This window comes from Neoarius graeffei, chromosome 6, assembly GCF_027579695.1.
Source record: "Neoarius graeffei isolate fNeoGra1 chromosome 6, fNeoGra1.pri, whole genome shotgun sequence".
Taxonomy (NCBI): Eukaryota; Metazoa; Chordata; class Actinopteri; order Siluriformes; family Ariidae; genus Neoarius; species Neoarius graeffei.
In genome coordinates this window covers 104,399,237-104,419,446 of record NC_083574.1, presented here as the reverse complement: position 1 = coordinate 104,419,446, position 20,210 = coordinate 104,399,237, and the positions used below count along the sequence as shown (strand labels likewise).

The following is a 20,210-nucleotide window of genomic DNA, read 5'->3' as shown; positions in this document are numbered from 1 at the left end:
GCTACATCGCCACGCCGCATTGTCTGGCTGGGGTTCACTATAAAGGCAGCTTTTCCACACAGCAGTATAGCAGAAAAATATCAGTGTGGACACAAACCGCAGCGATAATCAATCAGGCTCTTGCTCCTCACTGTGTGGAGAACATTGTGGAAACTGCTTAAGAGGGACCGATCAGCACCATGATGGAGGAGTCCAACAAAAGGGCAGATGACGAAGCTTGTGCCATCATGGTCAGACTGCTGGACAAAAGGACCTTCAGAGTTGAAAACAGATTTCTAGGCATTCCAGTGTGCAATATACCGAATGCTTAAAACTTATTTTATATTTATCTATTTATTTAATTTTCAGTCAGCAGCAGCATCTGTACAATACAAGCCAATTTAGTCACCACAAACCCAGCAGTTCTGTGGCTGACTGAAAAGGGTTTAGGCTGAAGCAAAGCTTATAAAAGTGCCAAACCCACAAATCACTTGCCCTACAGGACGGTCCAAAGAGCCATACAAATAAAATACAATAATGTTATTGTATGTGAATTCAAGTCCCTGGGGTCAACTGTGCAGGAAAATGGGGGCTGCGATAGTGAGGTGAGAAAGAGAGTGCAGGCAGGGTGGAGCAGTTGGAGAAGGATTTCGGGAGTCATTTGTGATCGGAAAGTCCCAGCAGAAGTGAAGGGTAAGATGTATAAGACAGTAGTGAGACCAGCTGTGATGTATGGATTGGAGACCGTACCCTTAACGAAGAGACAGGAGGCAAAGTTGGAGGTGGCGGAGTTGAGGATGTTAAGGTTTGTGATGGGAGTGATGGGGTTGGACAGGATAAGGAACGAGCACATCAGAGGGACAGCATATGAGGAGAGCTTGGGAATGAAGCTAAGAGAGATGAGGCTGAGATGGTATGGGCACATCCTGAGAAGAGATGCAGAGCATGTTGGAAGGAGAATGATGAGGATGGAGCTGCCAGGCAAACGAAAACGAGGAAGGCCAAAGAGGAGGTACATGGATGTGGTGAGAGAGGACATGAAAGTGGCAGGTGCGGTAGAGAAGGATGCGGAAGACAGGGAGCAATGGAGACAAAAGATCCGCTGTGGCAACCCCTAATCGGGAGCAGCCAAAAGAAGATCTATCTAACACACAAAAAAGATTGGAGAGAAAAGATATTAAGCAACTTATTTAATCCTTTAACTATCCATACATTCCTCTCTATACCGGTACTTCTCAGGTATTATGTTTTTAAGCTTTATCTTGAAATGTGGGACACTTTTACTCTCTTTAATTTCAACAGGTAAACTATTCCACAGCTTCACCCCACATACAGATATACACGTACTTTTCAGCACGGTATGACCCAGATAGCAAAAGGGCGTTGATTCGACAGGGAATCATCGGCATGTTCTTCGACCATACGCCGTCGAATCATCGTGGATCACCGGCGTTGATTCAACACCGCTTTGCTCATACGAGTTTGCGTTGAAACGACGTTGAAAAGTGGATGGTGGCCGACAGAGAATAGACCCCCTTTCACCCTTTATTCAACTACGGATTTCGGTCGATTTATAGTTTAATTTTCGGCGATGATTCATCCAACTTTACTTCCTGTTTTATGTACAACAGGAAGGCAAAACAGGCTAAATTAAACTAGCTAACAATAAAGCATCGGGGCTCTTGCCTAGGATGAACACACACATGCATACTTCAACCATGAAAGTGAAACTTAATTTATATCAATGTGCATAGGCTACGTCCTGTTTTATGTACAACAGGATATAAAAATGCATGCAACAATGCACCTCTCCTAATGTTTGTCAAGCTATCTAATGAGGCATAACTTAACATTTATAAGGAACAGAACACACTTGAACAAGTTCTTAGAAACATTTTATGATTTATTTATAATTTATAATTGTGGCCTATATTCCTCCTGCGGCGCAGACACCTGTACATGGAAACAGAAAAACATAACCAAAATTAATTTGATGCAGCATTGATAAAGAAAGTCAGCAGTAGGCTATGGGTTTCTAAATGCCACCCTACCTCACGTCTCCTCATCCCTCCCTCTCTCTCTGGCGCATACTTAAGCCACTTCTTGATTGCGTCACTAAAAGTAGCGTGTGTGCTCCCTGGCAGCTGGTTTTGTAGAGCATCTGAAGGAACAAAACAACATTGAGACTTTGCATGGTGATTATTGTTAAAGTTTGAGTTGTTAAGACTATGCACGTCACACTCTAGTGGTAGGTGGCAAGTAATGGTACTAGTACAGAAAATGTATGTAAAAATCAGAAACCATAGATGTGAATCTTGTGACAATTTAAACGGGATTAAAAAAAAAACAAAAAAAAACACATTTTAATTTCCCCATTGACACAAAGCGGAAATAGAAATGCCACTACCGGACCGTTCGTCACTCAGTCAGCCTCCCTGGACTTGCCTGCACACCTGCTTTTTCTGAGTAAGGCGCCTGGTGAGTTTCTTAATCCTTTGCATCTTTCACAATATGTTTGTCGTTGTCGTTATAATCGTAATGTTACAGTTAGTGAAGGAGTTATCAAAGAACATTTAGAAGTAGTGTGCAAGTACTTGCGACAGCTTACTATTTTACCCTCTTTTACAGCTTTGTGCACATGCATAACCTACCAAACAGGACATCATGGATCTTGGTGTCCTTAAACGCAGTTTTTTTTCCCCCTTTCCAGCCCAGTTAAATTGGCTGGCCAAGCTGTTGACCAGGAGGCTACGCAGCATCCGCCTCACTGTGACCCCTACGTCGGTTCCTCCACAAAGGGCTAAGGTAGACACCTGATAGAATAAAATGTAGCATGAAGACAATAATGAGAAAGTATTCAGTGTTTATCATTGTTTCATTGATTCACAATGATATTAAGTATTTGTGTTTCTTTTTGCAGGTGTTGCAGATGACTGGAAAGGAAAGGTAAGACTCAATAAGTACCATTAGCTGCTTTTGTTTGGCATCTTCCTTGACCAGGGCCTCTGCTGCCAAAAACTCCTCCATGGTGGAGAGTGGGAGCTTGATTAGGGGCGATGTCTGGGTGTGTCTTGTCTCCCCATCTCTCTCCTTAGGGCCCTGACCTCTTGCGCCAGCCTTCCTACTTCCCCCTTCAGCTCCCTGTTTTCCTCCCTCAGCTGGCCAAGGAGAGCGATGACTGTGCTGATGCCCATGTCTGTTAAGTAACATCAAACATTAGGACTTTTATTTCATATTGCTGGTCATTTTTGAACAGTGATTACAGTTGATGACTCACCACGCAGCAACTGATTGTTCCCCTGTTGCGATGGCAGAGGTGTGGCTGAAATATCAGAGAGTACAATTTAGTTCACTACAAGGTGCGCCTTAATTTAAATTTCTGTTCTAAATTTACAATTTTCATGTTGATTGATTTCCTCTTTGACTTAATGGAAGCGGTGACGTGGCTGGGGTGAATCTGAAAAATTGTATAGTCAGTTGATCAAAATGCATCTACATAGATATTTGTTTGTCGTTTTTGGCATAAATAAAGGCAATGCATAGTTACCATGGGTTAGTGGCTGGCTGTGAAGGAAAGGGCCTGGCGGGGTTTCTGAAGACGGTGAATCTGAAAAATAGTAAGCAGTCAGTTTTCCTCCCTCAGCTGGCCAAGGAGAGCAATGACGGTGCTGATGCCCATGTCTGTTAAGTAACACCAAACATTAGGACTTTCACATTGCTGGTCATTTATGACCAGTGATTACAGTTGTGGACTCACCACGCAGCAACTGATTGTTCCCCTGTTGCGATGGCAGAGGTGTGGCTGAAATATCAGAGAGTACAATTTAGTTCACTTCAAGGTGCGCCTTAATTTAATTTCTGTTCTAAATTCACAATTTTCATGTTGATTGATTGATTTCCTCTTTGACTTACCATGGAAGCAGTGACGTGGCTGGGGTGAATCTGAAAAATTGTATAGTCAGTTGATCAAAACGCATCTACATAGATATTTGTTTGTTGTTTTGTTTTTTTAGTCGTTTATGGCATAAATCAAGGCAATGCATAGTTACCATGGGTTAGTGGCTGGCTGTGAAGGAAAGGGCCTGGCGGGGTTTCTGACGACGGTGAATCTGAAAAATAGTAAGCAGTCAGTTGATCAAAACATATCTTCACTTACTCATTGGTATTTTAATTTCTGGCATAAATAAAGGAAATGCATAGTTACCATGAGTTAATACCATGAGTGAATATAAGCAATTTCGTTCGTGGTACCTCAAACAAAGTGGTCACTACAGAAGCGTTGGTAGCCTGGATAATCTTTAAAGTTCATGGCCGTGAGGCGCGACCCATGGCTACACAAAAGAACAGGTCAGCTCAAAACGACATGTGACCTAGGCCTACATGCTCGATTTAAACGCTAAGTTTTCACACCAACGCTAAGTTTTCACTCCAACAAGACAACTACTTCGACTCGTTTTTCGATTGAATAATGCATCTGCATGTTTATTGTTTCAAATGGACACACACGCGCGCACACACAGTTCAAACAATTGTTTTATAGAAAGTTCTGTTTTAGTACCAACAATGTTTTAACAATGTCTGGAGTCCTGTTCTAATGGCTGCGACCCATCGCGTTACAAAGCCCAGCCCCCTCAAGCCGGGTATAGCTACCGGTTATAACCACGGCCTATATACTCGATTGAAATGCTTTGTTTTCACTCCATCAAGACCACTACTTTGACTAGTTTTCGACTAAACAATGCATCTGCATGTTTATTGTATTAGTTGAGGGAATATAAGCAATTTCGTTCGTGGTACCTCAAACAAAATGGTCACTACAGAAGCGTTGGTAGCCTGGATAATCTTTAAAGTTCATGGCCGCGAGGCGCGACCCATGGCTACACAAAAGAACAGGTCAGCTCAAAACGACATGCGACCTAGGCCTACATGCTCGATTTAAATGCTAAGTTTTCACTCCAACGCTAAGTTTTCACTCCAACAAGACAACTACTTCGACTCGTTTTTCGACTGAATAATGCATCTGCATTGTTGTTGTTTCAAATGGATACTAGTTGAGGGAAATTTCTCCAACGCGTGATATGACTGAAGTTCATCATAACTTCTTAAACTGCTTGAAATTGTATTCGAAATTCCCTTTATTAATAGTGACTGAATAATGGTACGTACCAGATGTCCAGGGATGAATGAAAATGTAGCGTGGTCCAGTGTTTTTCTCAATGTTTCAATGGTCCAAGCGTAACAGCAGGCCGATCCACAAGAGAGTCGCGATCCAACCGAGTGGTGTAGGAGTTTCACGTGCACCCAGGTATATAACGAAAATGACGTCATCCAGTAAACAGCAGTGGTAATCGCACTGCATTATGGGACAGCGTGGGACATCCAACGACATATCGCTACGTATACGTACTGGCCCTTTTTTATATCATGCCTTGAAATAAAAGTCAATACAACAGAGATGAGAGACACCGGGTATGAAAGTAACACCAGGATAAGTTGTAACACCACCATTCCCACTAGTTAGGTATAAGATGCAGGTTTTGTAACACTTTCAATCTTCTTAGAATTAATTTATGATCATCTTGGAAATGTTAAGTTATTTGCAAAAAAACTTTCAAAGATAGGTCAAATCCATTGCTGAGTTAAGAAAGTAAACTGGTTTTTGTTCTTTTTTTATCATTTACTTATCATTATCACTTATATCATTTACTCGTATCTATGTGTAAGCAGGATAAGACAAACAGTGGCAATTTATATTCTGAACAATTATCCTACCAATGTTGAAAACTGGCCGGCAAAAGTGACGATGGTTCAACATCGTATATTCGACCTTCTCTGACGGTCGACAGATCAACCTTTACCCACGGTGATTCAACAGTGATAAATCGACCTTCTCTGATGGCGGAGAAATCGACGTTTCACGGCGCCGTTTCAGCGTTGATTTTCTGACTTACGACGGAAACCGACCATTCTGACCAAGAATCGGCGCCGTTTCAACGTCCCTCTGCTATCTTTTGTCGGGACCCGAGGTCGCACGGGCGGCCCTCCAGCGGCACCGGCTGCCCGTGGAGGCAGCGGTTCTCCCAGGGGCGAGTTGGGGGGAGGAAACGGCAAAGTCCCCACTCCTCCATGGTAAAACTGCTTAGTTTTACCATGGGGCTCAGGCTGAAAAAAAACCCGACAAAGTCCCAGTTTTACCATGGGCTCGAGTTGTACCATTTTTTTTTTTTAGACAGGGCGGACGGACCAGGGCATTCGCCCGCCTGGCCGTGCCCGACGAGGAGCGCTCTCGGCCAGCTTGGGAGGCAGACGGCAGCCCCTCCCCCCATGGCACGCCCCCACCCTCTACACTTCCCCACCTCCATGCTTCTCATGAGCAAAACGACGCACTAGGAAAAGCGCTGAAATGGGGCTTTCTTCCAGGAGGCTATATCTACGTTCCGAGGGTTCATTTCGAGAAAGGCTGTGGATATAACATCCGGAAGCCTCCACGATCCCATTTAAAGCATCAACAAACCACCATGCCATGGGTCCTTTAACTGGTGACTCTAAATTGACCGTAGGTGTGAATGTGAGTGTGAATGGTTGTCTGTGTCTATGTGTCAGCCCTGTGATGACCTGGCAACTTGTCCAGGGTGTACCCTGCCTTTCACCCGTAGTCAGCTGGGATAGGCTCCAGCTTGCCTGCGACCCTGTAGAACAGGATAAAGCGGCTACAGATAATGAGATGAGATTAGCCTCTTTTAAAACTGTTAAAAATAACGACAGTTTTTAAACTAAGTTTTCACCGTCTGTTCAGTCTTAGTGCTGACAGATGTTTACGGCTGTTTACTAGTGCTGAGCCAGTGTGTGTTACTGTCAGAAAACTTCTGTTGAATTACAGTATGATTCTCTTTAATGTACCGTTGTTCTATCAAACTGTGCTACCTATCGAGATGTGCTACCCTGCGTCTTTGCGCAGACCCATTTTTTTGATCTCTGTTTCCACGCCCATCATTTCATGCTACCTTGCAGGAGTGACTTTGCTGGAATCTGAAATGTATATTTCAGAATATGAGAATAGAGTATCAAAACATGCTCCCCATGCTCTGACAGCACCCTTGGAGGGACTGGAGGTGTAAAATAGAATGTGTATCTACTGGGAGCATTATTTGATGGAGAATATTGGTAGATCAAAATGTGCTACTTTAAAAATGTCAATCAAAACCTGCAAGCCAAGCTCGGACAGTACACGTGACCTGGTTTGTAAAGTAAATAAATATGTGAGTTATATCTTTAGGAGATATACAAAAATCATACCGATAATCAACGGGAGCAGTTTTTGACAAAGTAGCATAAATCGATGGACTCTGCTGTCGATTAGCGCTACGGTAGCATTTTTCAGTAGAACACCACAAACCATCAGAACACCGTCCATTGCAGGGCTCCATGCACACACACTTTTACACACTCATTCACACCTAAAGGGCACACCTTCACCAGTCCCCCCACTAGCAGGCGCCCTTGTTCTGCATTATTATAAAACTTAGTGTGTTTCATCACTGAGTTACTCACCGCAGTGTCTCCAGTTTACACTCGTGTTTCTTCAGTAGATCACAGAGCTTCTCCACTCCTGAGTCTCCCAGTTCACACCCACTCAGATCCAGCTCTCTGATGTGTGATGGATTTGTACAGAGAGCTGAAGCCAAAGCAGTGCAGGATTTCTCACTGACGCTGTAACTCAGTCTGCAGAGGGAGACAGAGAAAAGATATTTAGTCCTTTATTAGAGTGAACTCAACACTGTTACAGTATTAAGGTCAATAACTAAAGAATAAACGACTGTGCGCGCGCGCGCGCGCGTGTGTGAGAGAGAGAGAGAGAGACAGGGTGGTGTCATGAAGTGGAGTTACTGTTCTCACCCTGAAGTTGATTATTTTTCTATAGCAGCGCATCTTGGAGTGTTATTCTTCTCATACCACAGCAATTTGCCAAAAAAAAAAAAAAATCAATTTGTAGTTACATTAAATGTTGCGGAACATCAATGAAAGAAGTTAGTTAGCCATTATTATTATTATTATTATTATTATTATTGTTCTACATGCACACTCTTCTAGTTTTTCAATGTCGGTTCGTGTGGTTTTCTCTTGTAAACAGAGGGGAAGCGTCAGGGCCTTCCAGGCGTTCAGAGAAGCCCAAACATATCAGCATTTCAAATGTTATATTTCATTTCTTTCATTCTTTAATTGCTTTTTAATTGCATTCTTGAAGGCCAACGCGAATTTAACCATGAATCGGCACCATCAGCGCAGCAGTGAAGTCACCTTCCAGCCGGTGTGGCATTCATCAGTAGTGTTAGCGAAAGCGAATAAAGCAGTCAATGCTATCGAGAGCAAGTAGCACAGGCTAACGACCGAGAAACTAAGATTTCTGTCTCCAGACTCTTCTTCCACACTGCACACTCACTACAGTATTTTTCACTCAGACTTAAGGATTTATTCCCCTGTGGAATTTACTGAGTTAAAATCAACATCGACAGCTTCACACAACAGAGCGACCTGGCAGCCTGACGCTAATCCCTTACAGAATCCTTTACCCTGTTGCTGTTTTGGTGTCTGAAGTCCCAGCTCTAATAGTAACGGTTCACCACTGCTTGTAAACATGCATGAAGAATATCTAATGAAGTTTTGGGAGCCTTTCAGGTGTTCAACATGTCTTTAGTTTCACTTTATTTATTTAGTGCTTAATTATAGCACAGCTAATCCTAGCACTGGATTAGCCAAATCTTTCTCTTTCCCAGCGAACAAAGAAATAGTTCTGTGCAGCAGAAACCTCTCTCATTGGATATTCGCATCAGCTCTGATGTGTGACGTCATGTTGGCTTGATAAATGAAATAGTAGTCTGTTAAATTCATGTGATTCACATTTAGTGGTTACAACTGACCTGTTTATTCTTATTTTTTCTGAAAAATAATGTAAATATATAAAATCTGTAAAATGTTTAAAATAATTGAGTCAGTTGTGTATAATTAGGAGTTGAGGTGAAATGCGGCTGTAGTGCTGTGGCCTACTATAAAAGCCGTGTGACATAATTAGTGAATATCTACAAAACTGAGCTGTAAGAAATGGAATATTTAAGCCTGGGCTTCAATGAAAACAGCGTTTTCTCGAAGAGGCAGGGACTCGGCAGGTTGTAAGGTGAGTACAATTCACTGTCAGCGGCTTTCCAATCAGCACAGGCACAGTCCGCATGGATACAGTCGCTTCTGGCTGTAAAAAACAGCAACTGAGTGAAAACAGAAAATAGAGATCGATGTGTTTAGAGTTGTTTCTTACGTAAGTTTCTGCAGTCTGTAATGTGGATCCTGCAGCAGAGCCGAGAGCTGATCCACTCTGTCGTCTGTTAATTTTCTGTAGCTCAGATCCAGCTCCGTGTGCAGTAAGGGGTTTTTACTGAACATTCGAGTAAGAAGGTTGTAGGCTTCCTCTGCTTCAGCACTTTTCAACAACCTGTAGGGATTTGAAGAGAAAAAGTCATTTTTTCACAGTATTTGTTTGTTTATTTATTTAATATGATGTTTACTTCTAGAAGAATCACCTGAGTGTCAGTTTGTTAGTTTTGCAGTCAGTGAGTTGTTGGACTCCTGATGCTCCAGGGTCGTTCCCTCTGAGATCCAGCTCTCTCAGGTGTGATGATGGGTTTAGTCTCAGAGCTTCAGCCAGAGCAGTGTATCCTTCCTCTGTTATACTGCAGTCTGAAAGTCTACACAAAAACACACAACTCTCTGATTTTATGTTGGAAATCTCTGTAAATCTCCTCAAAAGTCAATGAGAGTAAAAAATGTGGCAGCTTTCATTGTGAGACTAAATTATTTTCCCTGTTTTTGTCCTCTCTGGAAACACACGCCAGTTTACCAATCTGTGATGCCTGAAATGTTCTGAACTCAGAAACAGACATTATAAAGTCAATAGTGAAAACTGGATCATAGCAGGAAATATAAAGTCTTTTCCAAATGAAATATTTCTCCGTTCTGTCTGACACGCCCCCTCAAATTCACTCGGCTTTAATAAAACTATACGGTGCATATGAAACATTTTCAGACCTTCGGCTTTTACTGAGAACTTCTTTGTTGTGAAGACTTTACAGAGTCTGAAAATGTAAAGTTCCTGACACTGGACGCTTCTTCCATCAATGTTGCAGACGACACAGAGATGATATGAAAACAGATGCAGAACGTCGACCGTCATCTGTATTCTTATCCCTTTTTCCCTCCGTATGTGGATAATGAGATCATTTCTAAACTGCTCAGTGCACTGTTTGAAATCTACAGACACCACAACACTAACACGATGACATCTACTGCATTTCACGGCTCTATCAGAGCCTCTGGATGATGAATGAAGTGTGTATTAGATGTTACCTCACAGTCTCCAGTTTACAGTGTGGATTCTTCAGTTCTGCAGAGAGCAGCTTCACTCCTGAATCCTGAATCCTGTTCTGACTCAGATTCAGCTCCCTCAGGGTGGAGGATTCTGATCTGAGAGCTGTGAGCAGAGCTGAACATCCTTTCTCTGTCAGATTACACTCACGGAGTCTGAAAGCACAATAAATCACAGTTAACTGTGGGTTTTTGTTCAGCAGTTCTGTGTGCAGAAGGGGGTCTTTTCTCCTCAAACTACTCATTACTACTGAAAAAGACATGAAAACTCGATGAATGATTGATAACCTAAAGACAAACTGTTCAGCACTAACATCACTAACTGAAGTTTACAGATTAATATATAATTCAGTTCCGTACTGAAGTTTTTCAGCTCTGCAGTGTGGATCCTTCAGTAAAGCAGAGAGTTGCTCTGCTCCTGAATCTCCTGCGATTTTCCCCACTCAGATTCAGGTCCGTCTGCAGGATTGGCTTTATACCCAGAACTTTAGTCACATGATCATAAGCTTTCTGTGCATTGGGACTTTTCAACAACCTGTAGAGAGAGAAAGAATAGATAAATAATCAGTCATTTATCATTTATATTACACTGAACAGCAACGCAGTGTTACTTTTTCACTAACTGTTTGGTCCTTGGTGGAAAACTAATTTTAAACATTCACACTCTCACTTCAGCATCATTCTGACTTCAGATTTCTTTATAAAAATATGAAGATAAAAATAATTGTGTACAATCATAAAAATACTGTAAAAGTGTGAGAAATGTAACAGTGCACTAGTGGTGCAAACAGCAAAACTTTACTAATTAGTCAGAATGAAAGCTGTGTGCATTTACTGGGGGAAAGTGCTCACCTCAGTGTACATTTTCCATCATTCAGCAAATTCCTAAACTCCTTCATTCCTGATGCTCCAGGGTCGTTCCCTCTGAGATCCAGCTCTCTCAGGTGTGATGAGTGCTGTGACTTCAGAGCTTCAGCCAGATCAGTGTATCCTTTCTCTGTTATATTACAGTCTGAAAGTCTGGAGAAGGAGCAGAAAGTTCAGCATGTGGTTAAGGGTGGATTTGGGGAAATGTTCTCAATGCTCAGTACTTCAGTATTCTTTCATTTCCAGAAACCCTTCGTCACTAATGAACTACATAAACGCGTTTGTAAATTACATCCGCATGACAAGTTTTATTCATTTAGAATTTATTTGGAGCTGCATGTAATTCTACCTCAAAAATGCAAAGGCCACTAATTTCAGGACAAATAAATCCTCACCGCTCCGTTTGACTGAACAGATATTATTCAGCTAATTAGTTAATTATCCAGGCAGAGCAGTTAGTCCACTGGGCCAAATTACAGCTTTACTAATTAATCCAAATGTTGATCACTCAAATAAAAATCTCTTTTGTATTTCTGCCCTAACTCAGTGTGATTGAATATAACCCCACTGACCATCTCGGTGACGGTGAGCAGTGGTGTGTCCAGGCTCTTTGGTGGATGATAAATGAGCACACGACAACATCTAATACCTTCATATTTTCCAAACACAAGATACTGATTGATTTTAGGGCCTTTTGTGTTGATTTTAGGGCCTGATAAGGAATTTTTTGGCACTGATAAGGACTGTGATTTACGATAATCGATATTCTCGGCTGAAACACACCCCTCGAAAAAAAAAAGACAAACGTCTTCATTCAAATGGGAACGCATTAAAATATTGTGATGAGTACAAAAATAGTCAAGCAGGCCTCAATGTACATTAAAAACATTTTGAATAATGTACACAACAAAATTACTTTAATGAGGCTTTTATACATAACTATTCATCTGGAAACCAGGGTTTCCGCTATGTACAATTGGCTGCGGCGGGCCGCTGCACCTTCAGGAATTTCTGAAGGGGGGCCGTGGCCCGGGTAACTTTTTGAAAATTATTTTAAAAATAGGCTAAACCAATGTTTTTTGACGTTGAGCGGACTCGAGCCTGACATGAACCGCTCCGACGCGCTATAATGACACCAATCTATCACCAGCCAATCAGGAGACTTAATCAAACGCATCCCCCGCCCACCAATCTATCACCAGCCAATCAGGAGACTTAATCAAACGCATCCCCCGCCCACCAATCTATCACCAGCCAATCAGAAGACTTAATCAAACGCATCTCCCGCCCACTTGTGTCCGCGTCTGAGACGTTGAATTTTCTCAGAAGGAGGGCGGAAGTTGACTGAGGTAAGACTGTGTGATAAATTAACGAGCGAATAAGAGAGGAGTTTCAACATATAGGGCTTAAGTTTGTTAGCGTTAAATAAGCATTGCTTGTACAGTAACGTTATGTCGTTACAACGTTGACCCACTTTTAACGTGCCGGGTACCGACTGTAGCCGCTAACATGCTAATTAGCTTGCTGTCAAAAGTGCAAAGACCTTAAATTGCTCTGTGTAAATTAGAAAATGGCGCAGCTTCCTCTGGAGCCGTCAGCTCAACTTGTCTTGAGCCAATCACAGCAGGGCAGCACTGTGGCCTGAGGTAAAACACGATAGTTTTAGTTTGTTTAAATTACAAAAATGAGTAACCCACTGACTGTCTCATATACTCTTCATATACTCATACTGTTTAAGTAATGCAATAAAACTAATCTTTAAAAGTGGAATTTACTCAAACTGTTTGCACAGAATGAACTTTGGGGTTAACAGTGTAATAGTGTCGCAGTGTTCTGCAAATCTGCAATTTAATATTTCAGATCCTGAGACATGAAAGTGCTATTTTAAAAAATAAAAGGTCAGAAATGTTTTCTTTGTCGTCTCTTTAGTTCATTTTATTTCCTCAATAATTTTCCTTGATTGAGAAATCGGTCTGGGCTCTTATGGGTTAATCAGTAGCCTGAATGCTAGTATATGTTCCATTTACAGTCAAACATTCTGATGAACTCCAGGCTCAGTTTTGACGAATCAAAAATCTGCGTAGTAGTACAGTCTGAAGATGCTCTTGCACATTCGGTGTCAATTGAACAAAAATTATGGGAGGATATAGGTTTAAGTTTTACAATTTTTGAAGTGAGTGATGGATTGATAAGTTTAGATGTGTTCAATATTTTCTTATCTTCAGACATAATATTGTAGATGTTTCTTTACCTGTTTGATAGTTTTGACCGGGACTCCAATCTTCCTCAGAAGAGTCATTAGTCCTTAAATTAAATTCATTATAGACATGAACTTAAAATCATTGTTTTATTTTATGGCCTTCGTGCCCTTGGCATCAGCAGAGCGTTCGTTTTCCACACTTCATCGACTGAAATCATACCTCCGATCCACAATGACACAAGACTGAATGACTTGATGAACTGCCATATTCACCGTGACATTCTGGAACAAACTGACATGACAGCCATCGCAAAGGAGTTCGTGCAGGCCAATGACCGACGCAGGCAGGCCTTTGGGAAGTTTTAAGCGCAAGTCATTGGTTACTTCTATTAGCACCGCCGAGTGCACTGCTTCCTCTGTTTTCAGTGTTTCTATACTGCATTGGTACTGATACAAGCAAGTTGTTTAAGTTGAGTTAGCCTACTACCGAGGTGCTTTTGTTGTGTACTGTTGGCTGTTTTAGCATTTTATTCTGCGCAGTTATGTGCTGGCATGTTGTGGGCTAAAGTCATGACTGATGGATTAATCTATGTATAGCCTTCTGTGCTGTTGGCTGTTTTTATCCTCGTACTGGGGTGGGACGTCTGAGCGCAGGTCTTGCCACCGCACCTTCAAATATTTTCTAGGGGAAACACTGGAAACAGACACATTTATTAGTTATGTGTTTTCAAGAAATAGCCGACTTCATTAGAAATAAAATGTTTAACCCATCTTCACTCAAAAATAGCATATATGCAATGCTAATATCACAAAGAAACACTTTAGGATACTTTATTCTTTGATTAATATCGCAACTACACAATTTCAGACAAAACAAAAAATGTGTATATACTCTATACACCATTAATTTATGTGTACAACTGAAACTGACTTTCTTTAAATCACTGAACCCCTTCATCTGTTTTCCACGCCGTTGCGATTCTGCTCGACTCTGCTTGGGTCCGCTGATGGTTGTGATTTCTGGTGTTCCAACAGAGAAGTCGCAGTTCGCCCTCTGGTGGACAAACTATGCACCAACACTCAACATGTTTGAATGATCCATCCTCTGTCTCGACATTATTTTTAATTGTCATTTATCAGCCGTTATAATACTGATGCTAATTTATCAGCAATTACCTCATAATGACATGCCGATTTATCACTTGGGCTCTCGTTGGTTTTGTTATTTTAAAAAAAAAATCTTCCATGTTGTTTTCCTTGAAGAAATCTTGTTTGCAGAAGCTGCGTTTAATATTTTCCCTCTCACTTTTTTTTTTCTCTGTGAACATTGCCATTTAGAATTTAACTTTTTCAGTCGCTTCCAATAGTGTAATTTATTTTATAAGTTAAATCTAAATATCTGATAATGAAGGCTTTTGGGAAACGCTCACAAAACAGGCTCACATGTGTTGTCCTTTGTTCAGCTGCTGATTGTTGAATAAAGTGAGTTGTTATTGGGAAACACAGCCCTGAATGAGTTGCTGATTAATCTGTTCCTACACGCTACAAATATACTGAGAGTGAAATAAAAACATCATTGATCTAGTCATGTAGAATATTAAATGACTTACCGAAGCGTCTGGAAATAGCCGGATGAGCTCTTTAGTAGAGTAGAGATCTGAGTCACTCCTGGATTTCCCAGTGTGTTCTCACTCAGGTCCAGCTCTGTCAGGTGTGAAGGGTTTGAAGTAAGAGCTGATATCAGATCAGTACAGCCGCGCACTGTAATACTGCAGTTACTCAGCCTGCAGACAGAGAACACAGCTGAGAAAAACCTCTTTAAACAACCCACACAATCAACCATCAAAAATAATGGAGTATCAGAAATGTATCAGAAATAACGGAGCTATAACGGAGTGGTGAGAACGTGTACAGTGGACTGTTCACCCACACTCTCAGAACCACAGGAGATTCTGCAGCAGGACTGATTGTGCTAAACAGTGTTCACACTACACTAATATCTTTAAAGATTTAATGTGAACACAAAGAAAAATACCAGGTGAGGAAGTCACCCGACAGTGGCGCTATAATATCTCTGAGGGGTTTGAAATTCAGAGTAATTTCAGTGCAGTAGCCAACATTTATCACCATTATTTAAGGGAAGCACAGGTTCTGCCACATTTCACATGAGATTCATTTACTTACATTAATTAACATAAAATAAATAATGAAGCGTGTTATACTACAGGGGTTCCCTTTTTATAACTAAATGATTTAGATGAACTCTTAATTTCTTTCCCTTATTCACAGAGTAAAATGATGCCACTTCATCAGTTCGTCAACAAAATTCAAAAGGGTTTTATTTATCAATTATAAATTCTAAATCTATTAGTTATTTTTCTTACTTTTTTTAATCATTCACTTTTTTCAACATTTTTACTTTCCTCAGACTAAAAATAATTTACTTCAGTTTCTCCAGAGTGCAGTTTGAGTTGTGCAGTAGATCAGAGAGCTCCTTCACTCCTGAGTCTCCAATCGTGTTCTCACTCAGGTCCAGCTCCTTGAGGTGTGAGGGGTTTGTTCTCAGAGCCGATACAACAGCACCACAATCTTCCTCAGAGAGACGGCACTGACACAACCTGCAGGGGGAGCAGATTAATTTCATTGTGCTTTTCCTTCCTCATCTTAACTGACTTTACTTAAAGAGTGTGAAGCTTCCTATCAGGCTCCTGTTCTGCTCTTCTGGATCTGTCTCTGCTTGTTGCTCTGATCATGTCTGGGTATCGTATGACGATATCTCACTGTGTCTTGTGTGTTTAAGAATTCTTGACGGTGGTAAGTGCAGTTCTCGCTGTAGTCATGAAATAATCTGACAGGTCTGTACTGTACATTACTCTGTTACTGTAACTTCTTCAACCTGGAGGATTTTATTATCTGCAGATTAACTGGTGGTTTGTGACCAGTGTTTAACATTTCTAGAAGGTTTTTTGTTACTTTTAGTAATAATTATAGTTTCAGTATAAACCTTAATCCAGCTGCTGGTTGCAGGAGAGTTGTTATTATTATTATTATTATTAATAATAATATACTTTTTCTTTTTTATCTTCTCTTTCTTGAAGCTTTTTCATCATGGTACAAAAATGTGCACACAAAAACAAAAGAACAAACAAACATCAGAGGACATCATATACATCACTGTACCAAACTAAATCATATATCTGTATTGAAATAATTTATGAAGGACTGCCAAGTTGAGTAAAAAACATTAGATTTCCCCTTCAGTGAATATTTAATTTTCTCCAATTTTAAAGGTCCCAAAATACCGTTTTGCAGGCTTGTGACCAACTTGTGATGCAGTATAGAAAATGAGACATAATCATTGCATTCTAGATGCATCAGTAGTGAGAGAGTTGCGTATGTATCTGAAATTTGATAGATTGAACTTCAGTGTGTTACTGAGGGTTTTTTTTTTTTTACATGAAATTTAAAACTAAGAGTCGGGTCAAGAGTGATGCCTAGGTATTTAAACTCAGTTACATTCTTTATGGCTTGCCCGTTGATTGTGATTTCAGGATAGTTTCTGATTTTAGTCTTGCTTGTAAAGAACATGGATACCGTTTTATCAATGTTTAAGACAAGACAGGAGCTATGCAGCCATTCTACAACCCTTTTCATTTCATTTGAAAGTATAGTTGCAACCTCAGATGCATTATTACCGTGCACATACAATACAGTATCATCTGCATACGTTACAATATTAACTCAGTCACATACAAGTGGGAGGTCGTTAATGTAAATACTAAACAGCAATGGCCCCAAAATAGACCCCTGTGGCACCCCCATTTCACATGCCTTGAATGAGGAAAGTGCACTATTAACCCACACACACTGGTAACGATCACTAAGATAAGATTTAATCCATTTTTGTGTGTCAACAGACAGATCGTAATTAACTAGTTTATTTATTAGTTTCTCATGGTTGACTGTATCGAAAGCCTTGTGAAGATCAAGGAAGACTGCTCCCCCCCCCCCTTGATCAAGATAATTTTTTATTTTCTCAATGAAATAGCAACAGGCAGTTTCTGTGGAGTGCCTTTTCCTGAAGCCAAATTGCATTGGATGTAAAAGGCTATTATAATCAAGATGGTCCGTTAGTTGTTCAACAACTACCCTTTCAAATATTTTTGAAAGGGCTGGAAGAATACTAATTGGTCGATAGTTGCATACTTCTTGTGCATTACCTGCTTTAAACACAGGTGTCACTATGGCATTTTTAAATACACTAGGGAAGATGCATTCATCAATAGATTGGTTTAAGCTTTGCGGAGCTGCTTCGCCTTACTGCTCACTCCATTCGGCCAGAAGCGGAAGTCCAGGGGTTTTTTTTAAATAAAGGTGGTTTTTTTTTTTTTTTTTTTAAACCTATTTTGTTGGCATCCTTCAGTCTCATAAGACTGTGGGGGTTAATCCTGTATCTCTGTAGGTTTGACTCCGTCAAGGTCTCAGATTGCGTTGTCAAATGCCCACCTGTAATCACCATCAACAACTGCACGCTTAATGTGACAAATAAGTTCACTTATCTGGGATCCACTGTGACAGACACCCTGTCCATGAACAAGGAGATCAACAGCTGGATAGGACGAGCAGCAACGACATTCGCCAGGCTGAAAAAGAGAGTCTGGCATAACAGCAAGCTGATAACCCACACTAAGATCATTGTATACAGAGCCTGTGTCCTCAGTACACTGTTATATGGCAGTGAGACATGGCCCCTTTACTTTTGGCAGGACAAGAGGCTTAATGCCTTTTACATGAGGAGCTTGAGATGTATCTCATCAAGTGGAATGACTACATCACCAACACTGATGTCCTCACTTGTGCCCAGATCCCAAGTCTCTAGACGCTCGGCCATGTCTACCACATGCCAGATGGGAGAATCCTGAAGGACCTATTGTACAGTGAACTGACCTGTGGCACTAGAGCACAGGGACGCCCCCACCTCCGCTTCAAGGATGTTGTCAAGCGGGACATGAAGTTCCCACAATTTGAGTGGTTTCTCAGATATATTCCATTCAGCTAGCATGATATTGAATGAGTCAAAGATGAGTAGCTGAATGGAATATATTTGATATACCACGAAAAAAGCCATTATTATTGTTGTTGTTGTTGTTATTACACGTACACATTCGATGGAACAATTATAGATTTTACCAAAAGTTAAAGGTGCCCTTCCACCAAAAATGTTTAATACTGGCTCTTTTTGAAATACCATAGTTCACTCCAAGTTGCATATGCATGCTGCATGTGAAAATGCAATTCTACCCCCATTCCCTGTATTAGCTTATGAAAGAAAATAGTCGGAAAAACGAGCGGATCTGAAAAAGCCATACGATCTTATGTCACTTTGTAAGTTAGTATTCATGGTCTCGCCCACCTTGGCTTGCGCCCGCCCACAGGAAGGAAGCGCGAGGAGAGGGACGTAATTCACCCCGCGGTGCGGTGCTCCGCATCAGTTTAGTTTCTATCGGCAGCTCCAGCCCGACTTTGCATGCTCGTAACTCGGCCAGGGGAGGTCCCAGCCTCCCCAGACTTGGCAGCCAGCGGCCTCTGCCCTCTCCCCAACGAACCAGCGCTGCCAGGGCAGGATAGCTTCACGCCACGGGACATAATTCGCCCCGAGGCGCAGTGCTCCGCATCAGTTTCGTTTCTAACGGCGGCTCCATTCACAGACCGACGCTCGTCCACGCCCCCGCTGCCACATCTACATTGTTATTGGTCAAAACATCAATGTCGAGGCCATAATAGCCAATCGAAACAGTTTTTACAAAGACACCCACATCTGCTTGTTCTGACCCATTGGAGGTAGTGTCACAGTGCTGTTAGCCAATCGGAGGTGACATGTTTGCATGTCATGAATATTCATGAGTAAGAGCTGAAATCCTGTCGTTCTCTCCCCACCCGCTCCTCCACCAAACTAGAACAGCCTGAAACAGGAGAACCACAGCATTTTTTTTCACCAAAACCAGCTCACAGGGCATTCATTCATAATAGAGACCACCGCACAATTAATGAAAAAACGATGCAAGGGGACCTTTAAGCAGCGCTCGAAACTAACGGTGTCCCGACGTCCCGGGGACCATAAAAAATGTCATCGGGACACAAAATTATCATATCTGGGACAATCCCGGGACAATGGAAAAAAATAGATCTAGAAAAAAAGTTCTACATTCATATTGTTTACAAAGCCGTAACACATACGTAGACATTCACTTAATTTTAATTTTAAAACGTTAACAGCGAAAAATACATAGTAGCTACACTTTCGATGCACCTGCATCCGTAGGCTACAGAGCAGCGCATTCTGTTCTAGAATCTTCGGCCGGAGTCCGCATTATATGGACTTGGAATGGAATTGCTACCGCACACGCTGCGCCGACTCTTGCCAGAACAAAAATGCTGAAGTGGTTGAAGCGGACTGACCGCGGGGAAGAAACTGAAAGCCCAGACATAACATCTCCGGGACCTTCAGGATCCAAAGTGTCATCGCCTGGTCTGCAGGCAACGCTAGCAACTGAATGAACTTAATGAACACTGTTAGACACGTTATAAAATACAACAGGAATGATGTGGATGATATTGACGGAAGATACCGTTCAACAGAATAAGTGAGTTTTCTTGGTGTCTTTCTAGTTCAGAAAGTTTAGTCAGTCAGCAGCACAACTAGGCTCGGACCTGGCACTATGTTGATGTTGCTAACATTTGCACCCGGCAG

General features: G+C 41.4%; 1 protein-coding gene and 2 long non-coding RNA genes across 4 annotated transcripts; all 3 read right to left on the bottom strand.

Annotated features, from left to right (window-relative positions):
• Nucleotides 1–3,386: 3,386 nt before the first annotated feature.
• On the bottom strand, nt 3,387–3,783 carry LOC132888211 (uncharacterized). 2 transcript variants are annotated; one of them, XR_009654918.1, is made up of 3 exons: nt 3,737–3,783; nt 3,527–3,586; nt 3,387–3,436 (listed from the first exon to the last, which is right to left on the bottom strand). It is a non-coding gene; the product is annotated as an uncharacterized LOC132888211 (long non-coding RNA). The 2 variants fall into 2 exon arrangements; XR_009654917.1 differs by having other exon boundaries at nt 3,527–3,660; nt 3,737–3,782.
• Nucleotides 3,784–9,597: 5,814 nt separating this feature from the next.
• LOC132888210 (uncharacterized) lies at nt 9,598–10,832 on the bottom strand. The gene is made up of 3 exons (XR_009654916.1): nt 10,753–10,832; nt 10,375–10,548; nt 9,598–9,716 (listed from the first exon to the last, which is right to left on the bottom strand). It is a non-coding gene; the product is annotated as an uncharacterized LOC132888210 (long non-coding RNA).
• Nucleotides 10,833–11,240: 408 nt separating this feature from the next.
• On the bottom strand, nt 11,241–18,350 carry LOC132888482 (ribonuclease inhibitor-like). Its single transcript, XM_060924528.1, has 4 exons — nt 18,250–18,350; nt 15,904–16,077; nt 15,070–15,243; nt 11,241–11,412 (listed from the first exon to the last, which is right to left on the bottom strand). Exons 1-4 carry the CDS (start codon nt 18,348–18,350, stop codon nt 11,241–11,243), a joined length of 621 nt encoding a protein of 206 aa, XP_060780511.1.
• Between the last annotated feature and the right edge of the window lie 1,860 nt (nt 18,351–20,210).